At 38.8% G+C, this 20,339-nt stretch overlaps 1 protein-coding gene across 2 annotated transcripts in view; it reads left to right on the top strand.

Moving 5' to 3' along the window:
* The window catches only part of map2k5 (mitogen-activated protein kinase kinase 5), a 48,647-nt gene that overhangs the window by 25,687 nt on the left and 2,621 nt on the right, over positions 1-20,339 (top strand). For both annotated transcript variants that reach the window (XM_027137101.2, XM_027137102.2), the window contains 5 exons: positions 695-724; positions 5,391-5,417; positions 5,762-5,794; positions 13,106-13,167; positions 14,830-14,875. In XM_027137101.2, coding sequence (XP_026992902.1) covers positions 695-724; positions 5,391-5,417; positions 5,762-5,794; positions 13,106-13,167; positions 14,830-14,875 — 198 coding nt within the window. The remainder of the gene's footprint in view (positions 1-694; positions 725-5,390; positions 5,418-5,761; positions 5,795-13,105; positions 13,168-14,829; positions 14,876-20,339) is intronic.

Raw genomic sequence — 20,339 nt, 5'->3', positions numbered from 1 at the left:
TGCTGATCAGTAATATGGTCAGTGAGAACAGTTGTGCTAGAAGAAGAATCAGCCAATGAACTTCACTGTTTAATCATATTAATCTCCTCTAACAGGAGCCAACAAGTTCTTATTATAATTCTCTCTTCAGTCAGAGATAAAAATGATCTGACTCCACGGTTTAGTCTTGTTTAATGAAGACAAAATCCTTCATGTGGACTTTTAAAGCATCACCACATTTTACAGGCTATTTATTTAACAAGACTTTCACCTAGTCTTCTCTTCCTTTTCCATTTCTCTCTCACTTACAGTCCTTCAGTCATTTAGTGTGTGGGAAGGAATAAATAACATCTACCACTCTAAGCGTTTAGGCGCGTTGTACTCCAGATTGTCCTGAAACCTTTTTTTTTTCCTCTCAATCCAGTGGATGCTTCAGTCTCTTAGTCAGTTGCACATTAGGACTTTTAAACAGTATTGTTCAAGAAAGACAAGCTGCAAGGTAAAGTGTACAAGTTAAGCTCTTGCTGTTTGGAGATACATGGATTGAGGACAAGAGGAAATTAAACATGTTGGGTATTATGTAAATACGTTCTCAACAGACTTTTATCAGAGATTTTAGGTAGATAGTGAGTATGAGGATATATATATATATCTGTTTGTCGTTATGTTTGATTTGTATTAATTGGCTCACTGTTGTTGATTTTTCCTTTCACAGCTGGCGCTTGGCCACTTCCCCTATCGCCAGGTGAGTTTCTCTGTGCTTTGTGCTTTTCCTTACAGACATATGTAATAATCTGTAATACCATATACCATATAAGTGAGTGTATAAAAACATAAACAAAATATGCAAGGCGCTTCAAAATCAACTGTCAACAAAATCAAATCAACCGTTTTGCTAAATCAGTTCTCAGTTGTTACGAAATGGCAGCCATTTTATATTTGACCCAAATCCTGATGAGTCAGTGATTTTTCATGTCGGTGATCACAGCAATTGCAAGCAATAGATTTCCTTACTTTTAAGCTGCATTTACATCCATGATCATGATGATGACAAGAGAGGAAAGACATTGTCAATCACCAAGTATATATATATATTGAATTTATTTTATTTATTTATTTTTCCAAATGTATGGTCGCAGTTGTGGGATACTACATATTTTCATCATCGTGAATTTGTCCTGATGGATGAATCATTTGAATCTATCTATCTATCTATCTATCTATCTATCTATCTATCTATCTGTCTGTCTGTCTGTCTGTCTGTCTGTCTGTCTGTCTGTCTGTCTGTCTGTCTGTCTGTCTGTCTGTCTGTCAAAAGCTGGCTTCAGAATTGCTGAAAGTTTAATATTTTTAGTCATTAGTAGAAAAAGGCTTTATAGGATAGTTTGCGTACATTATAATATGTAGTCACGCACACTAAAGCTGCCTTTCTGGAACACATCGAAATTGTGTAGGGGCTCTTTAATGAGGGAAATGTTGACTAATGCTCAATAAATTACTCCCAGCATGCCTGTTGGGTTAATTAGCATATTAAACCAGAGCAGCCACTCAGGGCAGCTCATGGAAAACAGGAAGAAACACTCAGAGGCTACATCAAGTGCCAAGACCTTGAGTATTAAAATACATGTGATTATTTACATAGATCGAGTACGTACAACAGAGTAAGCTTAAGAAGATGCTGCTTTTGTTCTGAGTAAATCCACGTTTAAACCTTTTTCTAATATGAATGTATGTGAGAGGGGCAGTGTGTGTACCCCAAGCTTGTTGCCCGAGGCATGGCACATTTGTAAGTGTTTTTCAATGCTCTCTAGCCGGGTCTATTGTCATGTTAATACGGCAAGTGCTATTACATAAAGTAGTTCATGCACACACAAACGCACAATGATAACAATAAGTACCATCAGACACATTTCTCCCACTTCCTTCTGACCCAGGCTGGTATTTTAGATCCAGCTATAACAATGCTGTAAACATTTATTTTAATTTTTTTTTTTTTTTTTTTTTGGAAAACTCTGACTGTGAAAGTAAAACTTTGACAATCCAATTACTTCTAGGTTTCACTGTAATGAATTCTGCCGTATTTTACAATAAATGTATCTAATATTAGAGCCAGTGTAGAGGGAATATTAAAAGAAAAGGAAAAAAAAAGGTTCTTAAGCTAGTGTGTGTGTGTGTGTGTGTGTGTGTGTGTGTGTGTGTGTGTGTGTGTGTGTGTGTGTGTGTGTGTGTGTGTGTGTGTGTGTGTCTTCAGACCTCTGTGTCATGTCAGCAGAATTGTAGTGCATTGCTCAGTCATTGGGCAGCGTCATCCACAGTTTGATTAGAGAAATGGTGATTTAAATCTGTAGGAACTTTTCTGTTCTTGGCAAACAGTGCCACGGGCACTACACTGAAGCTCGTCGTGTTTTTACACCCCATTAATTTATTACTCACCCTCTTCCTCTAATATCCTTTTCTTCCTTTCCCTTTCTCTCTCATTGCCTTCTCCCACCCCCCTCCCACCCAATTCTCTCTTTACATCTTTAAATTTCATTTGGTGAGAAGAAAAGGGTCAAGAATGGATAGGGAGAGGAGGAGAGAGTGAGTGAGTGAGTGAGTGAGAGAGGGAGTGAAGGGAAAGACAGGACCGCCTGCTGCCACTGCGTTTTTGCTCTTGATGTTAATTTTCACAGCTCCATATGGTGCTGCAGACTCTTCACCTACAGGCATCACAGGCACACACAGAGCCCAGTATGTGCACATACACATGCGCACACAAACGCGCGCAAACCCGCGCACACACACTTCCTCAGGCTTGGCCTGTCATTTACAGCAAGCCATACATCTGTGTGTTCTGAATTTCTGTCTCTGTCTCATGTATGCAAACAGTGACCCATGTAATGCTTCTTTGCCTGCTGGGTTCCTTGAAGGTATTAAAAGGACACAAGAGTCCAGACCGTAAACTCAGAAAACCCAAACTTGGTCTGAGTCGTTTGTGTTGCACATGTTGTGTACGTCTGTTTTCCTCCAAATGTGTGCACGTTATCCTGTCTTGTCATTGATTATAAAAGACTCTTTAATTCCGTCTCACCCCATGTTGAGATTAATTTGCATTCTTTGTCAGGAGTTAATGGCGTCTCTCGATGGCTCGCTCGGAGAATCTTTGAAGACTGCAGACTCGCTGGCATGTGTATACAGCCGCCGGCGCTTTTTCCTCTGATTGATTTGTTGTTGCCTTTTGTGTTCTCCGGCTGTTTCAGTTTTGGATCGGGTTTTTTCCCCCTTTTCATATTCATCCAAACATACTGTATTGAAATTGCTTTTTGCTCAAGCTTTGATATGCAGTTTGAATTGGAAATGTTTAAATGATTTTACTTAAGTGGTCAAGATTGTGTTGAACATTTGCCTTTCACATTACTGTCAAGAATATGAAATCATTTCAATTTGGCAGTTTTTACCAATAAAAGTCAGCTTTCATTTGACATAATTAAAAGGTTAATTAGTTTGAGAAAACTTGGTATATGTTCCAAGTTTAAAGTCTAATATAGTTTGTAAACTAAACTTGAATAACAATTACCTAGTGAATCTGGGTAGCATAGTGGAAGCAGATCCTCTGTGTGAACAGTGGAGTCAATCTTATTATTCTTCTTCACTTGTGCTCATTTCCAAAAGCATGGGACTCCACACTCCACGCTAGGCAGAATATTCTGGACCTGTACGTTATCTACATGACTGTACCTGAATTTTTGGTAACATCAAATCAACCTTCAAATGTTCTACATTTTATGGAAATGACAAATTACTGTGATATTAGCTGTTCATAAAATTGCTACTGCCCCCCGATGGCTCTGTACTTTCCGCTCCATAGAGCACGCTGCGACCGCTGATTTTTATTATTTTTTTTCAACGGTTATAGTACATAATCTGGATATTATAGCACACAACATCTTACTGAAATTTCCAGTGTGAATTCCATTTCAGCAAATTTTTTTATCCGAATGTTTCACGTCTGCGTATTTTTTCTTTTGGGTTCTACGGTTTCTTTCCATTTGCCAAAAACCTGCTGGCAGGTGGGTGGATTGGCTTTGCTAAGAGACGTGTAGATTTAATTTGGTAAATCTTAATGCTCGACTTTATCACATATCTGCCTTTTATTATCTTGTCATTATAAATCATTATCCGTATAAAATCTCTTTGAAAATAAATTCATTGAAATGCAAAAATGTTGAATATAGTTTTAAAAAGATTGTCCAGGACAGATGCCTTACTGTACCGTGGTCTTCAAGTTGGGGTCCAGTGAACTCTGAAGTAATTTTTAGTTACAGTAGTGAAAATCACAACCCACTATTACAAATGTTGTTCTTCAGATATCGTTAGTTGTATTCTGAGCATTTAACAGCATTTAACTTAATTTCTGTAGTTTTGGAACTAAAATAGGATTATGTTCGTAAAACAAATCTGAACTCCTGTCTGCCAAACTTTTGAGAACTTCCACCTCAGCTATATCATTAATTATTATCTGGATTTAGTTGTGGCAGATTTTATCTCTGGATTGATGGCATTAAGTTATTGCTGGTGCCTGTATGCTGACTCTTGCAGTATTTAAAATGTGCATAGCAATGTGTAATTGAAAGAGCGAACACCTGCAGAACTCCACTCCAGGAGCCCTTGATTTCAGCAGCGCGATGACGGCAGGACGACGAGGCCTGAGCGGATCAGGAGAGCGGCAGCCTCCTGCGACAACGGAAAAGTGCAGTTTCAGCTCAAACGATGCAGGCAGCTGGTGCTCAATCACCCTGATCAGACAAAAGCCCATCATCTCGCTGCCTCGTCCTCTGTACTGTTCGCAGGTTATACAGTTAGCGTGAAGACTCTTTGTAACAGCTCGGATTTGATTTAGTTACTAGCATACACTAAGAAGTATAGTCTGTATGATTGTGTTGTGTATTGCATGTTATATACTCACATTGTTATAATGACTTTAGGAAGTAAGCAGTTAGAAAGAGAATAGGCAACGTTTTCACAACGTCTTTGTCTCGAATCATCTGACAGCTGATATGTAGCAAATATGTACGAGAGTTATGCCCAAGACACCTCTCCTGTTTAAGATGCACGCCATGCATCCACTTTTCCGACCCAGAGTCTCTGTTCAACCTGGAGGCAGCAAAAGGATCGACTCGTGCTGTGTAGCCGGGCCGCGCTAAATGAAGATCAGGCTATTAGCACTTTGTGTATTTTCATTATGCAAATGCCGTTAACACGATGTGCCCGCTCGTGGCCACCGGGCTTTTCCTCGCTTTTCCCCTAGTGATCATAAACGGGTCCTACTGCGACGATTGTGATTATAACATGCTAATTACACATTGCCTCCTTCACGCTGTTATTCACGTCTTTATTTCTAATCTTTTCTCCCTTTGTTTCTCTTTCTGCAGATTCAGAAAAACCAAGGCTCCTTAATAGTAAGTATTTGATGAGTTGTTTTTTTTTTGTTTTGTTTTGTTTTTTTTTTAGAAATGAAAGGAAGCCCTTCTTTACTTCTTTTGATAGTCGCTTCGCTTGGTCGCTTGCCTCTAAAGTTAATACAATAAAACAATACGCCGGCACTTAACAGCACCGCATTCCGATGAGAGGCCATTAGAAATAATAGAGCGTTCTGGATCCAATGACTTTTTCTGTGTCTGAGTGCATTTGATTAATCTGAATCGCTACCTGTTTTGCTGCATTACTGATTCCATTTCCTGTTCACTGTAAAGAGATTGTGTGCGCTCTAATCTCCTCATCTTCTCCTCCTCCTTCTCCACAGCCTCTCCAGTTATTGCAGTGCATCGTTGATGAGGTGAGTCCATGTCTGATGTGCCCGAACTCCTAAAGCCGTGGCTAATGGGGCAGAAAGCTGCTGTTTTGTTTCCTAATGAAGCAAGGTGCTTTAGCTAAAGCCAGAGGCTGGAGGAGCTTAGTACGCTGAGATGGGTTGCCTGACCCTCGGTTAGCCTTTAAGCTGTACTTAGGAAAGTGATGGGGCTGGTTTAAACTTTGGACTGTTTCTTCTTCAGATTTTCACACACTTTTTTCTCTCTTTCTTTTGCTTAATCTGTCCGCTTCTCCTATTTTAATCTGTGTCTCTGTCCCACAGTCTTTCTCTCTGTCTCGTACATGAACACACACACACACACACACACACACACACACACACACACACACACACACACACACACACATGCTCACTTTGCTGGGGTAATGTAGCATGACCAGGCTTCAGAGCATAGAGGCTGGGTAGTGTTGCATTAACCTTGACCCACGCTAGTCACTAAAATACACCCACCCAAGACCTTGACACACTTCCTCACCCACTCCTCTCTGTGTTATCTGAGGTGAGGGACGAGGTGCATATATAAACTCTGCACTGGACACACACTCTGCTCTATATTTCACTCAGCTGTGTGAGGTGAGCTATGCAACCACGTTTAAAAGCAAATAATAAAAATGTAGCATAGGATAAGGACATGCATAGGAATAAATTGATTGAATAAGTGCTATTTAATATGAGCTACATAAGCATGAATAGAATGACATGACAGGGACTCACACACTTATATAACATAATGAGTGAAATCTTAACACAACTTTGTGTGAGATTAACAGATTATTGACATACTACAGTGTAGATAAGAGCTGGAAGAATAAAAAAGTTCTGTTATCATTGCTGTACTCACACAATATCACGTTATTGTACACTAGTTTCGTAAACTTTGCTTTCCTTTCAAATAATATGAGTGAATGTATTGTAGCGATGCATTAATGTTTTAGACTAGCACCACAGACACTGTATCAGTGAGAACTCTTGGTTTTTTTAAACACGAAGCCACGAATAAATGCATACCTTTCTATGCGGTTGTCTTTAAATATTTACCCTAGAAAGACTTAACAGTATGAAAACTCTGTAAAAGTCTATGAAACCCCTTTTCTTTCTGACCTAATGTATCTAACCCCGTAGTTAGTCTCTGATCCAATGAGCTGCCTTCAGATAAATAATTTATATAAATGCGTGTGTTGGGATAAGCATCGGCATTGGGTCTGCTACAGAAGCGGAACCGATTCGTCTTTAGAAAACTAGAGTAGCAGAATAAGAGCAGGGTTTTCCACCATTTGGTGATGTCTGACAAACACCGCAGTGTTAATTAGCTCCGGATTCCTGTTTCCAGGTTTTATGACTGTTTACGAATCTAGATGGAACAATGGGAGGTTTTCCACTCTAATGCCAATGTATTTCTTGGCTTGCTTATAAGAGCTCTGGATCAAAGCCCAGATTTCTGTCACACTGCTTTGGGTATATTGCTATACATATAATATGAAAACACTAAGCTAACTGACTCCATGTTTGCTTCATGGATAAACCCAAAGTGTGCCCATTCATTTCTTTTTTTTGGTTCAGAATGATATCAAATTTCAACATAAGGGTATAGACTACTGTGTTCTATATACCATATAGCATCATCATCGACTGTGACCGTATTTTTTGGTGTGTCAAGATGCCATTAACAAAATAAAAGCTTGAAGGTTATCACACTTGACTTATGCAGAAAGGCGATTATCTGGTGATTTCTTAGAGTAACTATATAATAAGCAGGTGAGAATAAATAACACCCAGACATTCAGTGTGCACTCATTGATTATAGACGAAGCTTTGTTAAGATGCATTGATACAGCAGGTGTGTTCCCTGTCTAGAAATAAGGACATCGTAGAACACACACATTTCTGATTACTTAACATTAACCGCTTTCCCAGTATTTCTTACAATATACATGTAATTGCCACAATAAATGTGTCTGTATATCAAAGACACACTGAGGACTCATTTATCAATCCTTTAGTAAAGTTGTGTGTAAATGTTTTGCTTGAGCCAAGACGATCTAAAGAATTTCCTGAATTTCCTGATGAACTGATTTTTAAGAAATTAGAAACTGTTTCTCTTTATATTTACATCTGTATGTTGATGAATGAAAATCTCCCAGGGTGACGTCAGAAAAATAGAAGTGAACATTTTAGGCCTCTATAAGGGCTTTTTGCAGTTCCTATTTCTGGCCACTAGGTGCAATAATAATTCTTTTGAGCAAAATGGGGCAGCAAAAAAACAGAAAGCAAACAAATCATTGGAACGTTGCCTTATCATTCTGAAGAGGTAATTAGTATTTTTAAGATAAATTTAAATGGATGGAGCAGTGAATGAGGACTTTATGACGATTGTGATATATGGATATATGGTGGATACAACAGAGGAGGTTTTATGGACGTCAGTATGCGTATTGTTAATGTCGATATTTCCCTATTTTCTCATTACTGTAAATGGTCTTAGTGTCCACACATTGAGCAGTCATCAGATTTCCTTTCAAGCTCTAGAAGAAGGTGAGCGTAATATCAATACTGAAAACTCTAACGTTTAAATGTGCTTAACTCATCTGTTTGAGTGATTAATAAGTAATTTTGTTAATTGGGAAAAAAAAGTGTGTGTATGTGTGAGTCTGAAGGAAGGAGAGAGAGAAGGAGAGACCGCTCCTTTCTGCATGAGCAGCTCGCTGACACGTGCTAATAGCAGAATGGTAGGAGGGAGGGGAGTGTAAAAGGAGCATAAACACACATTAAACATACTGAACTTGTCCTTTCTCTTATAGATTGAGCGTAATTAATAATTAAACGGCGCTTGGTGTAATGGGTTGACCCAGCTGAACTGTTCATTACTCAAACGGCAGAGGCATCACTCAAACTATTTTCTGCCATGCCCTTCCCTTCAGTGCCCTGAGGCCAGGGAACGCTGCCTCTGCTGCTACCACCTACTTTCAGCTGACCAAGGCTTTAACACACACACACACACACACACACACACACACACACACACACACACACACACACACACACACACACACACACCAGCCACTAAATTGCCCATTTTTCCCAGTGTGAGTAAGGGTGTCTGAATGAGACACATGGGGTTGGCAGGGACTTTAAGGGACCTACTTTATAAGAATAATCCAGTCCAGAGAAAGTAAGAGCACCTGACTGGCTTAAAGGAATACTCCAGCGTCGTTCTACCTAACCTCTATCCACTGTATCTGCTCAGTTACCACAAGAGTTTCAACCCATTTCCTGTACTGAGAAGAGGATTATAGGCTTTAATAAATATTTCAAATATACCGATAATTCGCATTAATTTAAAACAACAGCCTATGACGACAAAGCTCTTAAAGGACATCTCTATCCTGAATCAAATTAAATACCAATTTATTGAAGTATTTCAGTTAGTAATCTGTTGGTTGGAGTATTTTTATTTTCATTAATCCTGGGAGAAGGTGGCAGTGTCTGTTGCTCATGTCACAATGGGATATTGGCTAAAACAGTTAGAATGGCATTTAACAAGAGAAGAACGTTTTCAAACATATCTCAATTAGTTACAAGACGACAAGAGGCATCTATAAGATGACAAGTGCGATGATATTGATGGTAATATTAGCATAAAAGATAGACAGATTAATGGACTGAGTAAACAGGATAACCAAGTGGACAGATAAACGCCACTGCTTTTCTTTTTTTAGGTAGAGATTATGCGAAAGCTAATTCACACCAATGCCACATGAGTAGTTGAACGGCATTGTGGGTAATGTTCGAAACTGTTAGCCTAGAAAAAAATTGACCAATGTTTAGATCCAGACTTTAGAGCATGTATTAACAAAAAGGATTTTACTTTACTTTACTATAAATATATTGAATAATGATGTTATAAAGGTTTTGATTATACACAATTCATTCTAGATTGCAGAGCGTATGTGCCATATAGGGTATTTGTTTTATTCACATGGTTAACATACTATCGCATTTTTTTTTTTTTTTGAGATGTCTGAGATGATGAATTATACTGACTTATATGGAACGTATTAATGAATACATGTGTGTCATGCGTACATGTTTATTAACTGCTGTCTTTAGGCTTTCATTATAAGCGTTTATTAACTGCTGTCTTTAGGTGTTTCATAGTCTTGTTTTACCTTTTTTATTTTTCTAGTTAGTATGGCAAAATTAATCCATTGTTTTTCCTGTGGTGTTAGAGTTTGAGCAAAGAAATGGGGAGATCTATAGAGGGCAAGTGAAGAAAGAGTGAACTGAAAGAGAGAAAAGAAACTTGAAGTGCACCAAAATATTCAATGAATTACAATTAACGTCAACCTTGAATTGGGAGCAGTCAGTTAGCATCCGTCATGAATTTTGTGCTAAATCAGTGCATTGTGTGTGTACCTGAACTGAGGATGAAGTGTATCATGAATGTGTGTGTGTGTGTGTGTGTGTGTGTGTGTGTGTGTGTGTGTGTGTGTGTGTGTGTGTGTGTGTGTGTGTGTGTGTGTGTGTGTGTGGTTGTCATGGAGAGGCATTAATAATCGGTTGCAAGGTCTCACGGGGCTCAGGTGAGGGGTGAATAAACAGCTAAATGAGGTAATACACACAAGAGCTCCCTTTGTCCCCCCTCTTGCTGTCTGTCTGTATCTCTCTCTCTCTCTCTAACTCTTTCTCTCTCTCTCTCTCTCTCTTCATCAATTTGTCTAACTCTCAGTCCTGCTCTCTGTTGTTGCATTGTGTTGTGCTGAAGCGTACAGCCGGTTCTCGGTGCCCAGCGGCTCGTTTGACCATCTGCAGGGCAGCTTGTCTTTTATTGATGCGCTCTTCCCGTGTGTTGAGAAGGAGCTGATGTCCCTAATAAGACTCCTGCTTAAATTCACCGCTGTAATTACTGATCTAATTTTGCCTGATAATTGCTGCCAGGCAATTACATGTATATTTACCGCTGGTATTGTGGAGAAAGCGAGGCTCCGGGTCTCCGGCCGTTTGTGGTGCTTGATAATGGCAGTGAGCTGCATAATACAGCAGAGCTTTCATCATCATCATCTTCTTTATCTTACTACACCCACATCAAAGCGCTCTCGTGTGCAGATGTGTGTTTTCTACTATATCTGTGCATATTCGCTGGCAGGTGTGTGTGTGTGTGTGTGTGTGTGTGTGTGTGTGTGTGTGTGTGTGTGTGTGTGTGTGTGTGTGTGTGTGTGTGTGTGTGTGTGTGTGTGTGAGTGTGAGCCTGAGCCTTCAGGCTGTCGGCCCAGGCTGTGTAATGATGTATGGCTGCTTCACTAGGCTGCAGCTCACTCGAGCGGTGACACATCCTCGGCTCTCATTGCTTTGTTAATTTAAATAGGTGCATGCATCATACTCCTGCAACCTACCTGGAGCACAGGGCATAAAGAGAGCAAGTAAAATTACAGGAGGAGAAAAGCAGCCCAAAGGGCTTTTTAATAGCCAATAGGATCAATCCACATTTCTGTGATTTGAGTGGATGACTTCTGCATTATTTTGTGCGTCTTTCTGTGTAATGAGATTGCAGTCGGTTGGGCTGCAGGATAATGGATAAAATAATAATTGTAATTATTTTGCTCAATATTGACATCATGATTATTTGCCTCTTTTGTTATAATTTCAGTTTCATTTTAAACTGACTTGCTTTCTTTTTGTACTTCAGATGTGTATTTCCTAATGGATACATTTTTAATTTTTGTGTCATTTATATTTATATTGATTGATTGATTAATTCATTTTTTCATTTCATTATTTCAATTAATTGGTTATTAATGTTGTTATTACTACTACTACTACTACTATTAATAATAAGAAGAAGAAGAATAATACTAATAATAGTAATACTTGTCTTTTACTTTCATTTAATGAGATGTAATAAACACACCATAACAGCATGTAACCCATTAGACACATAAAACTTAATTTCTACTTCTTTTGTGCAGTGAGCACTAGTATGTTATATTAGGCTATTAGCAGTTGATTACGTTTAATTAATTGAATAATTATTAAATAATAATTGAATCTAATTATTGATGACACATAATTTTTACATTTATGCACACCTCTTTCTACTCCTCTTTTTACCTCTCTCCTTACACAAAATACAATAAATTGAGCTTTAAAACAGCATTTGTTAAACACCACAATATTGCTCTTTCCATTACTGATAGCACATAAAAATGAACAACTAATAAATCCTTTAGAAGCAGCAGGGACTCTGTGTGATAAAGTTTCTGTAGTTGTGTTAATATTAGTGATATTGTCATAATAGAAAAACCTGAAATATTTGGACAATAACTCACTATTTAATTATAACCCTGAACTTGATTATTTTCCTATAACAGCGTGCCCTGAAGTACTTATTTTATCTTTTGTACAAAAGCAGTTTTTGTTTATTGTTTAATGAAGGACTTCATTAAATATATATAATGTTGTGTAACATCCACAGAACAAATTAGTTCCTATTATGCTGTTATCCACAAGATAGCTTCTATCCAGCTATCTACACAACCAAACTAATAATTTTATTGAATACTCAAATTTTATTTTTAACGGTTATTTTTATTTGATTGAGAAGTTTTACCTTTCCACTAACTGTGATTCATGCATATAGCGGTATATGATAGAGAATAGCTGCAATTTGTCATGGACAGATGCAGAAGTTTTGGGTATTCTAGACCTTCAACTGTTTGTTATATGCACAAATCCCCATCGATTCTATAAAGAATTATTTAGAAGTTCTTATTTTTGTGTTGAACAATTCTCTCTCTCTCTCTCTCTCTCATTACTCTGTTCCTGTACCTCTGTCTTATTATACAGGGTCTCCGCATTTGTTCGCGTAATCATGGCTGTGCATTGTTCTACAGTATATTGTATTTCTCTCAACAAAATTGGGGTTCAGGTGCTGCAGATAAATCAATATACTCTACGCTTTTTACCAAAGGCAAAGCATCTTCATCAAGGAAACTAGAACATATATTTATATATTATTGACTGTGTGGAGTTTTTGGGATTTTGGAGGGGGAAAACTTACATATGCATTCAGTCTGCTTGGTTCAAGGTCTTTATCTATTTTTCTCTTTTATGTCTGTCCTTTTATCGTTCATACCTATTTTCTAGGAGGCCAAATGATTAAATGTCCCCAGGGGTTGTAATGCACAATCACCGTTTCTGAACAACAATGCTTTTGTACTTTCAAACCTTTTTTTTCTTTTATTTTGTTGATAACGCTGTTGTCCATGCTCTATGTTTCAGGATCCTCCTATGCTTCCAGTCAGTCAGTTCAGTGACAAATTTGTGCACTTCATAACACAGTGGTGAGTGTTTGTGATTCATCTCTGATTCCCATTCATTATAAAGCTGATTATTAGTTATTTCAGAACTCTTTTAGTTCACTAGTTCACACTTCACATACATGACTCTCTCCTGAGGGGTATGCCGAAAACATTTCTTTTCCCAATTTTGTCCTACTGGTTATTTTAAAACATTGCATCGATTTATTTTCAGTAGGCACCGAACTGTCTCATGAACTCTATGCATGAGGCACACATATGAATGGCACTAATGGGCTCAATGCAAACGCACATTCACACCAAGAGGCAATTTAGTGTGGCTTGTTTTACGAAGGGGGTGAAATCTGAGGAACAAAATGGAAACTCACCCATTAGGAGAACATATCAAACTCCACACAGACAATAATCTGAGCTCAGGATCAAACTGGGTAACCTGGAGCTGTAAGATGGCAACACTACCAACTGCACCACCATGCCATACTCATATATATAATTTAATTATGTAGAAAACCTTTCAGAAATGCATCAAATGAAGGGTTCTGTTACAGTCAGAGGAGTCAACTATCTGCCCTTTTCTGCATACATGAGGTACCCTGTTTAGAGTCATTGTAATTGATGTGGATAAGAACATAGCCATCTTTCCTTTCTTGGAATTCCAGCCATGGATGGCAAACATCACCTTTTAGAATAGAGATGTTTTACAAGATAGTCAGCCAGGACTGAGCATGCCAGTTGTTGTCTATGGGGTGAATAGACTAACAGATTTTTGTCTCTATAAAATGGGCATAAGTCCCATTTCCACTCACCAAAACCAAGTGAAAATTTCCCTGGCACACTTCTCTGTTTGATTTCAATTTGGCACATCACATAACTAATATCTTTATCAATTCAAATCAGAATCACTTTAAACTGATTGCTGGATGCAAGACTTTGCCCATGTTGAAATTAGTACATTTTTCTTTAGAATGGACAGGGCTTGGGTTCATGCTGGGGAAATAGCACGCTGTCTAATTTAAAATCCCATATGACACATTCCAAGATGTTGATATGACCTGGCCGTGTTTGTCTTTTTTCAAACCACACTCTGGTCTCTTAAGTATAACAAATGACAAGAAACACATTTTCCCAGGTTGTGCCGCCTGCACCCAGAATCCCTACTGCCTCTTGTCCCTCTTCCCCTTTCTTGTTTGGAGTTTGCAAGCCCTGTGGCAATAACCAGATGTGTTGGGACATGTTTAGCAGCTGTTGTTTACTCAACACACACCTTATTTACACACACAGGTCAACTGGTTTTGCCCTACTGCCCCTGCTTGGCACTGCCGTGGCAATGCCCCCTGCTATAATTATCCCGTTCTTGAGGATGCTTCATTCATCACAGCCCAAGCAGCCTCTTTACACCTGTATGCCCCTGCAATCACTGTTATCTTGTATATGGGTCAGGTTGAGTGATTTACCCCACCTATGGGTAGATCTGTGCCACGGAGAGCTGTTTATGAACTTACTTTACCCGTCATTATTAACAAGGATGTCATTCAGCATTTAATGCTTAATTATTTCCATGTCCTTGGGTTAAATTTGCACTTTGTAAAAATGAGAGCTAGGTTCCTTCATAAATGGCCTCTGCAGTCCTTAATTTGGCTTTATTTTATCTGCATGTTTATCTGCATACTCTGTTTCTGTCCACAGCATGAAAAAACAGCCAAAAGAACGTCCTGCTCCCAATAACCTCATGGTAAGTATGTGTTTTTAGGGCAGCAGCCATGTGAAAACTGTATTATTAAACCTATATTTATTAAAAATGAGTGGCAGCTTTGTAAATTATGGTGTTTTTTTTTTAATCAAGCCTGTAAAAAGTGTTTTAGTAGCATTTAAAGAGCATGTTTCAATTGTGTGGCTTGATTGGAATTGATTCAGAAGTAATAGCCTCGCTTGATGACTTCTATTTGGTCACTTTCAAAATCTGTAATAAGGCTAAGACGGAAAACATTTAGTGTATCTAATATCAGTACAACACAAACTTTAGCTTGAAATCGTCTTACCCTAGTGGCAGATTTTTACTAGAATAAGTAATAAATTAAATGTTTAATAAATTAAAACATGTATATGAAAAAGATTTGCTTAGAACCTTTGTTTACACTTGTACCCAACCATAATGTATTTATGTTTGGAGTCTGTGCTGATATGGATAAAGGATTAAAGGATAAATAATTGCTCTCTCAAAAAAAAGTCTCAGATGGAAGTTTCTGTACTCTGTGTGCACAAGTATGTAGAACAAGAACATCATGTGGCATTATGGGAGACCTGAAACATAATATTCTCTACTAATCTGCAGGCTCAGTTATAACAGCATTACATTAATTACATACTCATTTCATTTTTTTTATTTTTAGAACTTAAATTCTGCATTTGCATCAGAATACATTTCAACTGAAGCCAAAAAACATTAAGAAATGTATTTTAACCCCTTTTTAGTGTCAGGGTTTTTCCCAACATTGAAAATGGTCAAATAAATTGAATTAATCTTTGTATAAATATTTGCATATCTTCTTCTGAATGTTATATACATATTATTTAATAGCTTGTATGGTCATTATATGTCTTATATACAGTACCTGCTTCCCACCAATTCTGTATCATCAGAGCATAAGTGGAATGAGGGTCTCTGATGTCTGCGCTCTTGCTGCTCACTTTATGTTCTTTGGCATTGTTGTGAACTTTCTCACACATTCATGCTGAACTTTGGTCTGTTCCTCTGAGTTAGACAAAATCTTCCATGCTGAATGTTGTGCCCTTTGATGCCCTTTTTGTGAGTTTGATGGATATCTCGGGTAACGGTTTAGCAAACAAGTTTGCAGCTATCGGCACTTGACGTATTGAAAGGCTGTGAACATTGTCATTTCAGCACCATGGACAGCAGCATCGTCCACTGAGAACCAGGTGCAAATGCAGTGTATGTGCAAATGTCTAAATGGTAGCGTGTGTCAATATAGTTATGAGGTTGTTTTCTGAAGATACACAAGTCTTCACTCATGGCTGTGTACATCAAACATCAAACCGTAATCGGGATTATTGAATGATTTCTCAACAAATTCAGCAGTATTCCCTTGTCCTCATGTATACAGTATATATGTGTATAGAGGTGTAGATTACATGCCTAGATTAGCACGATGGGAAAGGAGATTCAAGGTCCTGGGTTTGTTTTTGTGTCCCATGATCTGTCTGGACTGAGATTTCATTCAATACGTCCCTCTTTTTCAGTGCTTTTAAATTTAAAAGCATTTTAACAAAAATGATCCTCAACAGTGTGCAGGATCTTTTTTCTTCATTTCTGTTCCACTAAAAGATCCACTAAATTAGCTAGTTGATATCTAATTATAAATAACATATTATAGCTCATGTTACAAGCCTGGACATGGACTTTGGCCAAAGGTGGAAAGGTTCCTAACAAAGGTTCCTAAGTTTCCTGTTGGAGCTCAATAAAGTACATCCATCTATATGTATGCAAGCCAATATAATCAAGGTAAAATACTAAAGTGAACAATTGAAGATCGTTAAAGGACCAGGCAACGTTTTTCCTGTCTTCAAGTGTTCAGTATCAATGAGCCTGTGCACATTGTAGACTCAGATTACTGTTCTTGGCACACGTGTGGAACTCTGTGTGCTTTTCTGCTCTTGTAGCCTATCTGTCCTAGGTTTATCACAGTGAATTTCAACCTGATCAGCTGGTGTACCACGTTTCTTCCATGTGAGGTTCCAGCAGTGATTGTGTAGTGATTGACATGTGGACTTCCCTATGGACTTCTCTCATTGTCACCCAGTTGTCATTGTCCTTTTAGCAGTTTTTGTCCCAGAGGAGCGTGCAGCACCGCAGGCCCCAGCTGTAGCACATGATGCTACTGATGACAAAAGAGCGTGTGCCCTAGTCTACACGCCATATCTGTTAGAGACCTATAGAGACCTATAGGCACCCTCCCTTCCCTCAGGCAGCTTGATTACGGACAGGGTGTGCGTGCTCTCACGGAGGAGCGTGTCTGTGTGTTTTTGTATGCTTCTGTTTTTGCAAATGTGTATGTGGGTAAGAGCTAGGGCTCAAGGGAGAAGCCCTTTAAAGAGAGACGCATAGCCTTGCTGAATGCCTGTGGCCCACACTGTAGGGAACAGGATGAGAGTGGGCTTTGAAAGCCCTTTGACATCGCTGTGATGACTTGTTTACACATTAGCACGCTGAGGAGTCCCGTGAGAGTGATCCTAGCTTTTAGCTTGATAACACTGTGGCTTTGGGGTAAACCTTTCTCTTTCACACACACAGACACACACACACACACACACACACACACACACACACACACACACACAAAACCAAGGACACTGATTCTGCTCATCCATGCAAAACAAGGTCTTCAACATTTCGATGAACTTCCAATTACTGAATGAGGTTCACCTTTTTATTTTAGGTTCCTGAAACACTTTCCTTCATGCTATTTTCAAATATTTGGTGAAATGTATTGTGCAAAGTATTTTCCACCTCATATACAATCAATCAGCCAAAACATGTTTTTTTCTTTTTATGTTTTGTGCTGGAGCTTTGAGGCTAGTGTATCTCACAATTAATGAAAGTCAAATTCACCCCAAGTCTATGTAAATATTTGCCTTCAAACCGTATATAATCAAGTTCTTGTATATCTTTCAGTGGCACATGTTTAATTTCATTCTCAGAGTAATCACATGTAGCCTAAAACGGATATTTTATTATTTAATATTCCATGCTAACACTTGCTTTCATGCAAAATATTAACAGTAATTTTTTTGCTCAGGATTATTTACATAAGAATGGCAAGTAATTAAATTTGCAACATCACTCTTCTAATCAGAACAATTCAGCATTGTAGTGTAATGCTCTAATTGGCATCTTGAATAATTCATCTAAGCAGCGTTCATGAACGTATACCAAGTAAATGTGGGTAGTGTGCACAATGAATAAAAGATGGGACAGAAACTGTAGTCACCTATGAATTTAAATACACATGTAAACAAATATAAACCAATATGGTTAATATGTAGATTTAAAGAAATATGCTTTATTTCAGTTTAACATTAAAAATAATAATGTATACACATATAGATGGTCATGCTGATTGCCTCTGCTCTCAGTTTAAAATGAGAATATGCAGTGAGACAGTGTTGGAAGTATAAACACAGTGAATTGGCCACTTAGGGAGAGAGAGACTTTTAGTAATTTTTTATTAGATGCATTATTCTTCTAGCTTTGGTGCAAAAACAAAAAAGCAACCTTTAAACAAAACATCATGTCTAATAGCTGATTTATGTAGAGTTTTGTTCTTCTTAAACAGTTGCAAAGTATTAAATATTTTCATGAACTGCTGGTGTGGGAAAATTATGAAGAGGAGCAACAAAATGACATAATCAGAAAGTGCCACTAACACACATGGCAATGGAGAGACACACTCTCTGTATCGCACTCAATTTAATTCCTGTTCGAGGCCTGTTTGTCTGTAAAACTGAAGCTGAGCGAGCGAGTGCATGTCTGTGTGTGCGTGTCTGTGTGTGCATGTTTGCACGTGTTCATGAAGTCTTACCTGAGACTCAGGTGGCAGACATGATGCTCGGCTTGCTGCGGCTCTGCTATGGCCATGCTCTATTGTAATATAGACGAATAGTCTTTCCCATGGTGAGAGCGGAATTAAGAGATCATGAAGCTTTAGCCTAGACGTACACACACACACACACTCACACACACACCTCTATATCCAGTGGGAGCATGTCATTAGTATGCAAATCTGCCAAGACCTAGTTATAACAGTGACCTCTTCACCTTTCTCACTCTGTCTGTCTGTCTCGTGCTATTTCCCCTGCACCAATATCAGCGCCACACACACACACACACACACACACACACACACGCTGGCACACACTCCACTCTACTGTTGCTGCTCTTTAACACATTCTAATGAGGTGATGACCAACCACTTGTTATAATTGCTTTAGACTCCTTTTAATTTTCAAGCTTATTAATCATATGTAGAGTTATTTAAAAAAGCATAAATTAATCTTAGATTAAACGGCCTATCACAGACTTGAAACAATTAAAGAGTAGGGTGAGATTTCCCCTGGGTTTGGCAGTTTTATTTTAACGGAGAATTCAGGTGATTATCACACTTTGATATGGGGCTGTGATTAATGTAGCCACACTTTTAAATGAGTTTTTTCCGCCTGACGGTAGAGAGGTAAGCAGAAGCTGATAATGACCTAACTAAAGCAGTATTTATTCTGCCTTTCCTCTCTTAATAACTTCCTCTGCATGTGTGCAGTGTTAGCAGCAGGTGGGTTAATTAATGGAGGTGCACTTCTCGGCATGCTCTCAGACACACACACACTTATTTTCTCTTCTAAGTCACAGAGAACAGAGGGACACACAGGTGGTGAGTGGTGGGATTGTGTGTGTGAATGTGGCCTGTGTCAGTCCAGGCAAACAAGCAACTGACCGCCTGAGCTCTGATTTATTGCAGCTTGTCATTGTCCAAATGTGTGTAAGAGCATGCGACTGATCATTGACCGTGTGTGTGCACACACTTGTGTGTTGATTATTTATATATTTCTTTCTCCCCAAATGTCCCTTCTCCTGTCCTTGACTGCATCTCCTCCCAAACGTCCTGTAAATGCTCTTATTCTCCATGCCGGGTCAAAAACAGGCCGCCCTACGTGGTCAAACCCTCATCCGGGCTGGCAGGTTCACAGTGGAGTGTCGGGTTCGGCTGCATATTACTGCTCTATATCTGAGCCCAGAGCTGGTGTAGGCTGGCAAGGCTGTGCCCGGGTTAGGTGATTGATGAGAAGGGTTCTCGCTACGACTCGCCCTCAGGACGGGCCACAACACAACCCCGAGCTGAGAGTGATTAACCTCACTGTGGCACACACAGAGCTCACCATTAGCAGGACAGCACGATTGATGGTCCTCTTCTGTCCTCACAGAGACCAAGAGTGCGTGTCTGTGAGAAAAGGAGAAACGGAGTGTATGAAAATGACTGGCGTGGTGTAGATCTTTTGGCTTTGTTTTCTAACAAAAACTTATTATATCTCAATGACATGCAATATGCATTACAACATATACAGGTTTGCTAACAAGCTTCTAGCTAACAAGATCTTATCATGATATTGAAAATATTTCATCTTATTGT

Source organism: Tachysurus fulvidraco, chromosome 1 (assembly GCF_022655615.1).
Source record: "Tachysurus fulvidraco isolate hzauxx_2018 chromosome 1, HZAU_PFXX_2.0, whole genome shotgun sequence".
Lineage (NCBI taxonomy): Eukaryota > Metazoa > Chordata > Actinopteri > Siluriformes > Bagridae > Tachysurus > Tachysurus fulvidraco.
This window is presented reverse-complemented; position numbering and strand designations above follow the sequence as displayed.